General features: G+C 42.0%; 1 protein-coding gene across 1 annotated transcript in view; it reads right to left on the bottom strand.

Annotated features, from left to right (window-relative positions):
• Positions 1 to 7,068, bottom strand: part of LRRC58 (leucine rich repeat containing 58) — an 18,809-nt gene extending 11,741 nt beyond the window's left edge. Inside the window, exon 1 of the mRNA XM_019653044.1 lies at positions 6,476 to 7,068. Within this exon, the coding sequence (XP_019508589.1) occupies positions 6,476 to 6,975 (500 nt within the window). The 5' untranslated portion in view covers positions 6,976 to 7,068. The remainder of the gene's footprint in view (positions 1 to 6,475) is intronic.
• Positions 7,069 to 13,522: the final 6,454 nt, after the last annotated feature.

Here is a 13,522-nt window from a genome sequence, read left to right as displayed (position 1 = left end):
GGCTGCTGGCCGCTCACACTGGCTGCTGGCTACATATGGTAGCCCATGGCAACCCACTGCCACAGGGGCTGCAGCCTACGCCGTCACCAGCGACTCATGGCAGCCCAGCTCCAGGTTGAGCTGTTGTTCAGCATCTTAGCTGTAGAGAGAGGGCAGTGTCACTGGCCCTCATATGTGGGATCCGAACCGGGGCCCTCCAGCGTCCCAAGCCAGTTCCCAACCATGGCGCCACTCGGCCGGCCCTAAACTTCTTATTCTTGTTTCATTGATGAAGGTCCTTTTTGTACCTCTCTGAAGTTAGGAAACATACTTATTTTAAAGTCCTTTACAAATTGCCTTATTATGTGTCTTTTCACAGATATAATTTCTTCCATTTGTTGAATTTCTTATCTGTATTTCATAATCTCAGCCTTCCTTGATGTGTGGTGATTCAAAAAGCAACTTAAGTTTTGTCATTTTAAAAATATACTAATGAGGGCTGGCTGAGTGGCTCAGTTGGTTAAGAGCTCGCTCAAGAGTGCGAGCTCGAGCTCTTAGCAACAGGGTCACTGGTTCGATTCCTGGCCCAAGCTGAGCTGCCGCTGAGCTGCCAAGAGGTGGCAGGATGGCTCAGCTTTAAAAAAAAAAAAAGATACTCTTTTTCTATTTATGATTGTGTATCTTTTGGATTTATGATGCTTAATAAAAGCAATCAGACACCTTTAATTCCAATGTTATTTTTTTGTCTTTCAAAATAACCTTGTAGCAAAAATTGTCCAGATACAAGACTGAATTCTCCTACATGTAAATGTTTAAGCACTGGTTAAAAAAAAAAAAAAAAACCTCCTAGGGAGGACTTCTTTGGTCCTACCAAAAATGATGTAAAGTTAATGCTCAGTTACTCAGAAACGTCTATTTTTCAATGATAAGAGCAAATAGAACAGGATAGAACAGAACACAGTGGAATATTTGGAGCCCCCAAAACAGAAACTATCCTAGAAAAAGAATTATTTTAATGAGAAGACTACCTCGGGAAAAATATTAGCAAACTTGGAAGTCCTTTTATAAAAGATTCAATAGTTAAATAAAAACTTGCAATATTGTCTACTGAGGAAGAAAAGAAAACAAAGAAAGGGAAGAGTAAGAGAGCAAATTTAAATATTGTCCTTTCTCTTTAAGTCAGGAATCAAGAGAAATTAGTGTCTGGTGGTCAGTTACTACTCAATGTCTTTCTCTCTCAATGCTTTGGAGTGGGTGGGGAGGCATATAGACAGAAAGGATGCCAAATCTTAGTAGTTACTGTGACTTTGGCAAAGAAAGATCTGATGTTCTAAAATATAACCAAGCCTATGATTTCGAAATTATATAAATTCTCTTTTGCAACTGATGGGTATCATTAATCAGGTTACACAACCAGCATATTAAATTTACACTGTCAGGCTTATTTCGACCTTTAAAACAAAGAATTTCCAAAGTTCTAGGGACTTAAAGCTTTTAAATGATTTGTGGGAATTAAATTTCTGAAACACACTCCCATTTCCAAACACGCTTTTCTGAAGGGAGAAAGGAAACTATTGTGGAATTTAAAGCAAAACTGTAGTATTTTAAAGTTCTTATGTTTGTTAGCATTGCACCTCTCCTAATCAGGCTTGGAGCAATCTTATTCTTTCAATGTTTGACAAATACCGGGGTGCCAAAAAAATGTATACACGTGGACACTCTGGTCAACGTTGCTAAAGCAGTAGTTTGCTGTAATCAGAAGTTTCTGGACTCCGATGGTAACCACTTTGAGCACCTCTTATATTGCAGAAATCAAACGTGACTTGTATTCATCTTTTGTTATTAGTATATAATGAGTACTACAATTTTAATACAGTATTCCTTTCTCAAAATGTGTATACATTTTTTTGCCACCCTCTGTATAGAAAGAAAATCATTCACAAAATTTAGAGACAAATTCTTTCCCTCCTTCCTGTTTAGTGTTAACAAACCAACATTAAATTTGTTTCTTAAAAAGTATTCCATTTCTCCAATCCTTCGGAATACAGAAGTAGGTGTCTCTTCTCTAGCAAGGGCCAATGACTTATTGAAAAAATACACTAGGGTCTCTTAGTGCCAATCAACTTTAACCACAGATATAAATAGAAAATGTTTTGCTTCTCCACCCAAATAAAAATGACATTAAATATAACAAAAATATACATTAGTCCTATATTATGGTTAGTTTAAGGGAGATGAAATTAAAGTGAGAGAGGTTTGGACACAAAGAGGCAGAAAACAGAAAGAGAATCACAGAAAGACAAGACCCATACATTTGTGGATAAAGTTTTCTTGAGACAGAATCCCCATATTGAATCATTTTCAAATGCCATCACTCACCACAGGCTCTTAAAGTACATTACATGTTGAAAAGTAGAAGCACAAATGGAGAAATCATCTTTTCGTGCTTGCCCCAAATTAGGGCAATAAAAGAAAGAAGTCAGAGGAAAGAAGCTGAGAGCCAGAGGAACACTCAGTATGTGACTCTAGATGGGGAAAAGTGTTTTTATTTAAATATCACATCCTGTTTATTATCTGGTCCAGTTACCTCTCCCATAAGATTTCAACTTATTGCACACTAGTGTCAAAAGACTCCAAGGCATTAATATTTAGCTTTGTTTACATCACAATCCTCTTTAATTTCTAAGACCACATCAAGCAGTGAGACGAGGGTCATGAGCAGAAAAAGGCATTACTTGAGAAGACTGTGGGGAATGGTACCAAGGAAACTCACTTGTGCTCAAACCTTTTCTCTCAGTGTTTAGCATCCTGGATGCCAAACAGCCCTGAAACTTTCGTTTTCTTAAATAAAGTCTATTATCCATTGACTGATTAGTTATTAAGTTTTTCCTCAATTAATGTCTGAGCTAATTGAAAGGGGACCTTTACATGGAGTATATACTCTGCAGTATTTTAAAAATTGCTGTTAATGAGGGGTAGACATCTTCCTAATGTCCAAAAACACCTGATCTGGTTTTAAAAGCAACATGGCATAGTATACAATATACATCATGGTTACCTATGAGGTCTAGGGAGTCCACGTATATTTTAAGAGAAGATTGTGTTCTTGGGCAAGTGCCTTAGGGTTTAAGTGACTGAATCTCCACCTCTACACTTTTGAATCTTTAATGCATTATTTTAGTAGTGAGCAGTAAGCGGCCTTTGAGGGCTGAACCACATGAATCTCACTGTCACTATCAGGCCTCAAGCAAGTCACTGATACTAAATCTCAGTTTCCTCATCTGTAAAAAGAATAGGGTAAATCAGGCCATTGCCTAGGCTGTTTATAAAAGTAAATTTCTACACAACCCTCTTGGCCTACATTCGACCAGCTTATATTTGGAGCATGGCCTAAAATTTTACTGATTCTTATCAGTAAAGAGAAATGGCATACAACTAAAAAATGATATAAAAGATCACACACACAATTACAGCCAAAGGCACAATGACCAAAAAACTTTTATTAGCCCAGAAAATCAGGTCAACCAGGCAATGGCTTTGACCAACCCTCCTGATCACATATGCAACAGAAGAGAAGTCAGAAGGATGAGGGTCTAGCCCATCTGTCACTGTGGGAAATTCATGAGTTTGGACTCAAGAGATCCCAGGGGTGAAATCCAGTTCCACCATTCACTGGCTTTGTGATCTTATGACAGCATCTTGGAGCCTCAGTTTCTTCCTCTCATTTCAAGAGACATTGTGAGAATGAAAAAGCATATTTAAAACACCTAAAACAGGGCCTACTGCACCATAAGTATTCAATAAATGGGACTTTTGCCTACCCTTTTCCCCACAGAATGGAAATAATACTTGCTCTGGGTTTTTTTTAGTATATTGAGAAAATTCAAATGAGAAGATTGGAATTGTGTAACACCAAAATTAGAAGTCGGCAAGGCCTATCAATTTTGCATCTAAATTTCTCTCAGATCCTTGTATTTTTTACTATCTCTCCTAGCATCACCCTGGTATAAGCCACCATCACATTCTACTAGAATGGCTTCCTTCTAACCAGCCCTCAAAATCTCATCTCTCCACCCTCTCCCCACTTCCATTCTTACACATCAACTAGAGAGATGTGCTTAAAACTCTGTATACTTAGAATAAAACTGAATCTTTACCAGGGCATTCAAGATCTCACATGGCCTGAGGTCTGGTCCAAATAATTATTTGCAGCTTTCCCTCCTGCCCACTTTCTCTAGTACAATGTCCTCCTTTCAAAATTTTGACCTTCAGTCCTTCTTCCCTCTGGGCCTTCACATGTGCTGTTCCTTCTACCTGGACTGATCTCACTCCACCCTCTCCTACTTAATTCTTACTCTTCCTTCAAAAACTCAATTCAACTATTACTTGCTCAAGAACCAAAATAAGTCAGCTCCCTCTGTTATTTCATTTCCAGGCACTCTGTACATCTTAATAGGACTTACAATTGTAATTAATGAGTTTAATGTCTCTTGTATGCTATGTTAGCTCCACGAGGGCAGGATCATCTTCATAGTGTATCCCCATCACCTGGCACATGGTAGGTACTAAAAATATGTTGATGAGGAAATGAAAAGACATCTTGTCCAACAGCCTCATTTTACAGATAAGGAGGCTATAACCATAATATGTTAAAGTGACTTGCCTAAGGCTGGGACACCAAGAGTTCTTATTCTCAGGCCCATGTTCTTTTCACTAATCTGAGGTCCCTTCCAGTTCTAACATTCTGCTATCTCAGAAAATTCAGTAAAGGATGTGAAAATATTTTACAGATGGAAGACAGTTTTTTCACTTTGGACAATACACTTGCTCTTGCTTTATTTCTCATTCCCCTGCAGAGCACCTTTAGGGGACTTTTGCTACGTGGGGGACTTTGCTTCTTCCTTCCATTTAAATCAACACACATTTACGGAGTAATCTAGTAGGTGAGGCTGACCTGTACACAAGGAATTATAGTCAATAGGGTAAATGCAATGTCGGCATGAATTAAGTACAGAAGTACCATAGAGGTAATAAATTAGCTGTTGTCCAGGAAGCAGTAAACAAAGAAAACGAAGAGCTGACCCTCGAGATGGGTTCTGAAGGATGAATAGGAGTTTTCCAGGTGTAGCCAACACTCCAGGCAAAGGGAACAGGACATGTACAACACATATTTAGTGAATACCCAAAGGTGCTGATAAAAAATGCATGGTTCACTGAATTCTACAAATAGTACAGTAGTCCCCCCTCATCTGTGGTTTGTTTTCCACATTTTCACTGACCTGCAGTCAACCACAGTCCTTAAATATTAAATGGAAAATTCCTGAAATAAACAATTCATAAGTTTTAAATTGCATGCCATTCTGAGATAGATGATGAAATCTCGTGCCATCCTGCTCCGTCCCACCTGGGTTGTGAATCATCCCCTTGTCCAGCATATACATGCTATATACTCTACCCACCGTTAGTCACTTAGCAGCCGGCTCAGTTATCAGATCAACTGTCATGGTATCACAGTGTTTATTTTCAAGTAACCTTTATTTTACTTAATAATGACTCCAAAGTGCAAGAGTGGTGATGCTGGCAATTCAGATATGACAAAGAGAAGTTGTAAAATGCTTCCTTTAAACGAAAAGGTAAAAGTTCTCTATTTAAAAAGGAAAGAAAAAAACCATATGCTCAGACTGCTAAGATCTAAGGTAAGAATGAATCTTCTATCTATGAAATTGTGAAGGAAAAAGAAATTCATGCCAGTTTTGCTGTGCCACCTCAAACTGCGTTAAGTTTTGGCCACAGAGCTTGATAAGTGCCAAGTTAAGATGAAAAAGGCATTAAATTTGTGGGTGGAAGATATGGACTGAAAAACTCCACATTCACATGACTTATATTACAGTATATTGTTATATAATTGTCCTATTTTATTATTGTTAATTTCTTACTGTGCCTAATTTACAAATTAAATTTTATCACAGTACGTATACACAGAAAAATACATAGTCTATATATACAGTTAAGTACTATCTGAGATTTCAGGTATCCACCGGGGGTCTGAAAACGCAGTCCCTCCCATCCCCCATTAATGGGGGACTACTGTACTGCTGGTATTGCTACAGAGGATAGCGAGCAGTAAATGTGGAAAACAAGGGTTAGATCTAGAAGAATGGAAAGCCACTAAAGATTTCGGAGCAAGGAAGTGACAACCTCAGATTTACATCTGTTTGAGAAGCTATTCAGTTGGGATCACTCCCTCAGATCCCAGACAGAAAAATTACCTCGAAAATCTGCATAAGGCAAACACAACATACCAAACACTGTCACACAAGATTGTATTCGATCCCCCGAAATGCCTGGGTAGTACTCATTGCCAAAGAGTTAAAGGAAAAGCCTGGAAAAAAGACAGTTACGTGACAACTGAACGGCGCCAAGACCAGGCCTGGCGCCCAGAGCCTCCCAGACAAGCGGCCCAGGCCTCCCTCCTTTTTGGCAGGGACCCGCTCACCTCCGCAAGTTCTCGATCTCGGCCGGGATGCTCTGCAGCTGGTTGCCGCCCAGGCTGAGGGTCTGCAGCGCGCGCAGCTCCAGCACGGAGGCGGGCACCACTTGGAAGCAGTTCCCGCTGAGGTTGAGTACTTGAAGGCTGCGAGCGAGAGGCGACTGGGCCAGACCCTTGGGCAGCGAGCCTGGCCCTCCGAGCCTGTTGTTCTTAGCCAGCAGCGTGCGCAGGCCGCGCAGCGCAAGCAGCTCGGGCCCCAGCGTTGTCAACGCGTTGCCGCTGACGTCCAACAGCTGGAGGTGCGGGAAGCCGCTGCCCAGCGCCCGCGGCAGCGACACCAGACGGTTGTGCGGCAGCAGCAGCCGCAGCAGCGCCTCCCGCGAGCCGCGCCGCTCCTCGCCCCGTGACTCCAGCTCCGACTCCAGCGTCTCGGCAGACACGCTGAGGCGGGACAAGTTCAGCTCGGCCTCCCCGGCCGTGGTCACTGCCACTCCGGCCTCCTCCATTCCGGCAGCCGCAGGGCGCGCGGCCCCGGAACCCGGAGAGCGCCGCCCGCGACCCACAGGCCGCGAAATCCGCGCCGCCCCGGAACCTGAACCGAGGGCCGCGTCGGAAGTTGCAAGGACTGACGCTAACCCCGCGCGCCCCCGCCAAGTCCCGCGACGAGATGCGGCGGGTGCGCGCGCCGCTCCAGGGGCGGGCTTTGTCTCACGTGGCGCTCAGCGCGCAATTGGGTCATGGGCAGCGGCAGAGACACGGCGGCTGTCAAATTGCTCTGAACCCCATGGGGTTTGGACAGCTGCTCTTTATTGCCTCTGGAGTTTCGTTGACGTGTCCCCGGAGTCCTTAGCCGCCTCGGTAAACAGCCCGAGGATTGTTTGTTTTTCTGGCCTTTAGAGTTTTCGCTCGTCACGGTGCAACGCCCACTGAATCCGGGTTAGGAGTGCGGCCTCGAGTCCACAGTAATCAGGACACTGGGAGTTTAGTGGTGATTTCAGCCCATTACAGCAAGCCCCAGGAATTTAAAGTCTGGAGAGTAACCAAGCTGACTTCAAAGTGCGAAAACAGCTGGACTAGAGATCAGAACCCCTGGCTCCTACCTCGAGTTCTGCTGTTAAATAGCTTCCTGTCCTTGAACAAGGAATATGATTTCCCCACCCATAAAATATGGATAATACTTGACCCGCTTGCCCTACCCGATTTTTTTAAAAACATGATAGTATCATATTAACTAAGGACGTTTCGCCATTTTACTATAGAAGCATTTCTGTGTTTTTTAGTTTAAGTCGTAGTGGCTAGAAATGAATTTAGGAACCATAGAGGAGGTTCGTTAATTTGAGATAGCTCAAACTAATTGATCAGTTTAAGAACTCACAAAATACTGAGATTTTACTGCAGGTTAAAACTACAATTTAACTGGGAAATCCTGGCTCTGGTTTTAATTTAGTACTTCCAATTAACATATTTTCTGTTTCGCCCTTAAACTCAGTCTTTTCTGAAATTACTTTTTATAATTTTGAAGTCATGAATAGATATAAGAAAAATATTTAGCTTTTTCTTTTTACAGATCTTATGCATAAAAATGTTAAGAGATTGTGTATAATCAATGACATTAAATTGCTTTCCTTCTAAAAAGAAGAATAAAGTTTTTCTTAGTCTTTTGTGTGAGAAGCTTTATGCCTCTTACCTGCTGCCAAACTTTGATTTCTGGTTGAGTTATAGTTGTGGGAGGATATACTTTGTCAGTTTAAACCAGAGATAGGATATTTTTAAAACTGATAAGAGTGGCCTGCTTTTGAAACCTGTTTTGAAAGGGTCCCTTTAAAAATTACCGTATTTGCCGGCGTATAAGACGATTTTTTGTCGCTGAAAAATATGCCTCCAAGTGGGGGGTCGTCTTATACGCCAGGTACACTTCAGATAGACTGCCCATAGTGCTTGCCCCGTGCCATAGTGGCCTCCCGATGCCCGCCCACTTCATTCCACATACCGTTCAGGCATCAGCAGCGCTGCTGGGTGTATGCTCGGCTGTTATGCGATTTTGCTGTTATGCGATTTTACCACACTCGCAAAATCGCACACAGCCGACCATATAACAAACTCTGTATTTTGAGTGGAAATGTTAGGGGGTCGTCTTATACGCCGAGTCGTCTTATACGCCGGCAAATACGGTAAGCCTTGTTTTGGATCAAGATCACATTCTGGCAGGAACCCTAATATGTGAAAATTGTAAATATTTAAAATAATACAGTTTTATGCTTTAAAAAATATCTGTGACAAAAAGAAAGTGACAGGAATGTTATGTAAAATGTGAAAAAGAAATAATTCAAATGTGATTCAGAAAGACAGTTAAGATTACAAATTTGAAATTAAGGGGGAAAGGTGGAAATAGTCTCAATAATGGAAAATGAGTTACCTGATAGAAAGTTTTGAAGAAATGTTTAGATTAATGGGAGAATCCCCTTACTGTTGCTTATAATAAAATCCTCTCTGTTTCAGCTACCATGGATGCGTCTCTCTTCCTTGTGGCCACATAGGTCTAAATTAGCAGCATCCCCCACCACTAAAGTGGGCCTTGAAGCTATCCAGTCAGGCTGGAGAGTTCTGAAAACCCTCTGGGAGGTGAAGGAGCTTTGGTGGTTGTGGACCTTCACAGAGATGGGGGCTGTCTTGTGGCTAGCAGAAGACAACGCCAGAGAGGCAGTGGGGGCACTGGAGAGTGTAAAGGGAAAAGGAGGCAATGTAATGCATTATCTAAAGGAAGGAATGGATTGCAGGGAGTTGGGAAAGTACATGGCATATTTGTCCATTTATCAAAACTTCACCATTAAGCTACTCTTGGGTCAAATTGACTGTATTTCAGGATAAGACTCCTGACTAGAATGTTATTAAAAAGAGAAGGGTACTTTCTCCTTCAGCCACCCTGTCTAGGTTTCCTTGCAAACACTTTTTTTGGGGGGGAGTCGGGGGAGCCAACAAACATAGCCGTTATAAATATTAAGTCTCATGGAGCTCCGTGCCAAGCTTTTGCTGCAACAGCTTGGTAATAACAATATCGCGGAGCCTTCTCCCTGGGGACTGCCACATAACAGTCCCCTCCAAGACATGCTTGACTCCACCTCACCTGCTTTTCACCTGGCTGATCAGAGGAACCAGCTGTGATACAGGTAAGCTCTTTCAATAGAGTCCATTTATTTGGGAGAAATTGTTGGCCATAATTGTGAACTGGAGATCCAAACGACGGATAATGACTGAAGTGGTTAGGTGTCTATTCCAACTTTATCTGGCCCCTTTACACTTACATGTCTACATAGAGCTAGGTCATAAACTTCTCATAGTTTTCCTATGAAAGGAGGTGAAAAGGGCACAAGCCCTGGAGGCAGCACCAGGATGCACTGCTGGAGTTTTCTGTTTTAGCATAGCTGGTACTCATCTTTAGTAGTATATGAATTTCTTTTTTATGTTTTTTTATTTTTTGTTTTTCCTGTTATATAGTGAAACTTTGTAAAAATATTTCTCTAGATTCCATTTAATTTAGTTAATGCAATGAACACTTATTGGGTGCTTATGTTATATGGAACACCATGATGGACATATGAAAAGACAAAGAGGACCTAGCCCTGCCCTTAAGGATCTTACAGTCTAGTAGGGATGATAAGATTTGCATACAAATAACTATAAGTGGACCAGGTTATAACAATTTTTTTAATGGTGGAGAAATGCTCACAAAACAGTATCATGAGGAAAATTAAAATGGACATTAAACTGTATATACAAATTGAGTTCTCTTAAAAAGTGCACATGTAAAGACTGAAAGAGAAGACTCCAAAGTAGTAATAGATGGTTACTGGGTGATGGACTGAAAAGTGATTGTAATATTCTTCTTTATTGTTTTCTATTTTTTCAAAATATTTCTAATGATCAGCCTTTGTTACTATTAGAATGATTAAAAATAAGCTTTAGGGCCGGCCGAGTGGCGCGTTGGTTAAGAGCTGGCTTGGGACGCCAGAGGGCCCCGGTTCGGATCCCACATATGAGGGCCAGTGACCCTGCTCTACAGCTAATATGCTGAACAACAGCTCAACGTGGAACTGGGCTGCCGTGAGTCCCGGCGACAGCATAGGCTGCAGCCCCTGCTGCAGTGGGTTGCCATGGGCTACCGTGTGTAGCCAGCAGCCAGCGTGGGCAGCCAGCAGCTGCCGTGAGTGCCACCCAGAAGCTGGCGACTGATCTGCCTCGCCTGGGAAGAGCGCAACGATGGTGCCAACTTGGGCCAGTGAAGCAACGTCCTCCACAACTAGACTGAAGAACAAAAGGACAGCAACTTGTCTGTTCCCCTTCCCCCGATTTCCCAGCGCTGTTCACCTCCCCTACTTCCCCAATAAAATTTTTTAAAATAAATAAATAAGTAAGCTTTATTAAATGAATGAGAGTACTATAAAAAAGTACAAAATACAGTGCAAGTACAGAGGAGCAAAGGTTATAGCTGACTGGGGTGGGGAATTGGAATGGCTTTAGGATTTCTGTCTTTCATAATGATGCAAAACTTTGCCTCTTGGAAACAGGTAATGAAATTTTAATGAGTTGAAAAGGCATATTATATTCCTACAACTTCTTTTCTCTATGACATTTGACTATGGAGTCTCTCTCTCTCTCTCTCAACTATAGCTCTAGTAGCTGCTAGCTGGCATATTACCTTTTAAATTTTATATAATTTTAGATATGTTTTACTACACATACCATTGAGAGCTATTTCCTGAATCAATAGTTGTCAATCACTAGTCATTTTCCTAGTTAGAGTAGATAGACTTGGCAAAGAATCTTTCCACTTGTCCCACTGACCCTAGGAATGCTTTAATTGATCATTGACTGGCAAGGGCTACCCCTTTATCCTCATATCTTCTGAAGACTTCTGTATGTGTTAATATTCAATCCATGAACACATATTCTCCAGGGTCGAATAGGCCTCTAAGAAAGAGACTTATTATAATATTCCACAAACCATCTGCCTCATTAGCCTATGTGCTTCCTGTTCTCTTGGTGGATGCCCTGAGTGATGAAACTTTCCATGGTGTGTGGTGAAGTTGCAGAGGTTTGTCAGGCCAGAATTTAGATGGCATGCACAGGCTTCAGCTAACCTGAAAGGTGAGAGTCTTGGTTCTGTGTAACGTTGGATGAACCATTTACCCTCTCTATGCCTCAGTTTCCTCACATAAAATGGAGATACTAATAGTACCTACTTCATAGGCTTATTTTGAAGACTAAATTTGGCATTTGTAAGCATTTGATATACAAGATGTGAGCAAACAATATGGTAAATGTTTAAATTTAAAAAATTTATTGCAGGGCTGGCTGAGTGGCTTGTTGGTTAAGAGTTGGCTTGGGAGGGCAAGCTCTGAGCAGCAGGGCCACTGGTTTGGATCCCACATGGGCCAGTGATGCTGCGCCCTCTACAGCTAAGATGGTGAATAAAAGCTCGACCTGGGGTTGGGCTGTCGTGAGTGACCGGCGACGGCGTAGGCTGCAGTGGGCTGCCGTAAGCTACCGTGAGTGGCTGGTAGCCAGTATGAGTGGCCGGCAGCTGGCGTGAGCTGCTGGGTGCTGCTGTGAGTGGCTGTCCAAGGGCCGGTGACCGATCTGCCTTACCCCGGAAGAGCACAATGATTACAATACCAACATGGACCAGTGAAGCAACATCCTCCACAGCTAGACTGAAGAACAAAAGGACAGCAATTTGTCTGTTCCCCTTCCCTGATTCCCCAATGCTGTTTCCTCCCTCAATTCCCCAATAAAATCTTAAAAAAAAAATTATTACAGTAAAAGACACATCGCCTTTAATCCCTCTCAAAATATTCCCCCTCGCTTCAAACACATTTATCTCATCGTTCTTGCCATTTTCTGAAGCAGTTTGGAAGTCCTCTTTTGTGAGTGTCTTTAGTTGCACTGTCATGGCTACTTCCTTGTCCTGAATCATTTTGACTTTGGGGAAGAGCCAGAAGTCGCACAGTGCAAGATCTGGTGAATAAGGTGGATGAGGACATACAGTAATGTTTTTATTTGACAGAAATTGCTGTATACCTGAAGCGATGTATGACATGGAGCATTGTCATGATGGATGATTTATGCTACACTTTAAAACACACCTTCTCTCAACCATACCTCACACCCAACTGACTGCACCGAACAAGTTGAAACTGTCACACACTGTTACTAAGGTTCAACGTGCTGCTTCCCGTATTGAAGATCCTGCCCTTCTGTTGGATGGCACTTGGCAGCAGCATTCACCGTATTTTCTGATCACAGTAGAAGAAAGGCTCTGTGTCACACATTGCTTCTGGTATGGCAATTTCTGTCAAATAGAAACACTACACTGTGTCGTCATCCACCTTATTCAGTGAATCTAGCACCATGCGACTTCTGGCTCTTCCCCAAAGTCAAAATGACCATGAAAGATAAACGTTTTGAATCGATTCAGGACATTGAGGCAGCCACGACAACACAACTAAAGATACAAAAGAGCACTTCCAGAACTGCTTCAGAAAGTGGCAAGAATGATGGGATATGTGTGTTCAAAGCGAGGGGGAGTATTTTGAGGGGGATTAATGGCAAGGTGTCTTTTCTTTTGCTGTAATATTTTTTAATTTAAACATTCACCGTATTTTGTGATCACACCTCATATAGTTATTATTATGACATATAATAGACCTGGAGGGTGTGGTGGATTCTTTTTTCTCCATGATAGATTATAGGAAGAAGAGGGGACAGGAAAACATGCTGGGAGATATGATACTCTTACCTTTCTTTCTTTCTTTGAAATAATAAGGGACAAAAGAACATGTAAAGAAATAATTGCTATATAATGTGATTCATGCAACGACAAAAGTATCTTCAAGATATAGAAAGGGGAATGATGAACTTGACATGGAGCAGGGAGGGCTTTGAGAAGAAGTGCTACTTGGGCAGAGTTTTAAATAAGTGAGCAGACAGGGGCAGTGAGGCTAGTGGTGATAGAGGATGTGCCAGTCAAGGAGGGTTTGGACAGCATCATGACTT

The sequence above is a fragment of the Hipposideros armiger genome, unplaced genomic scaffold (assembly GCF_001890085.2).
Source record: "Hipposideros armiger isolate ML-2016 unplaced genomic scaffold, ASM189008v1 scaffold_8, whole genome shotgun sequence".
NCBI lineage: Eukaryota > Metazoa > Chordata > Mammalia > Chiroptera > Hipposideridae > Hipposideros > Hipposideros armiger.
The sequence above is the reverse complement of the archived record's forward strand: the minus strand, read 5'-3'. Positions and strand labels throughout refer to the sequence as shown.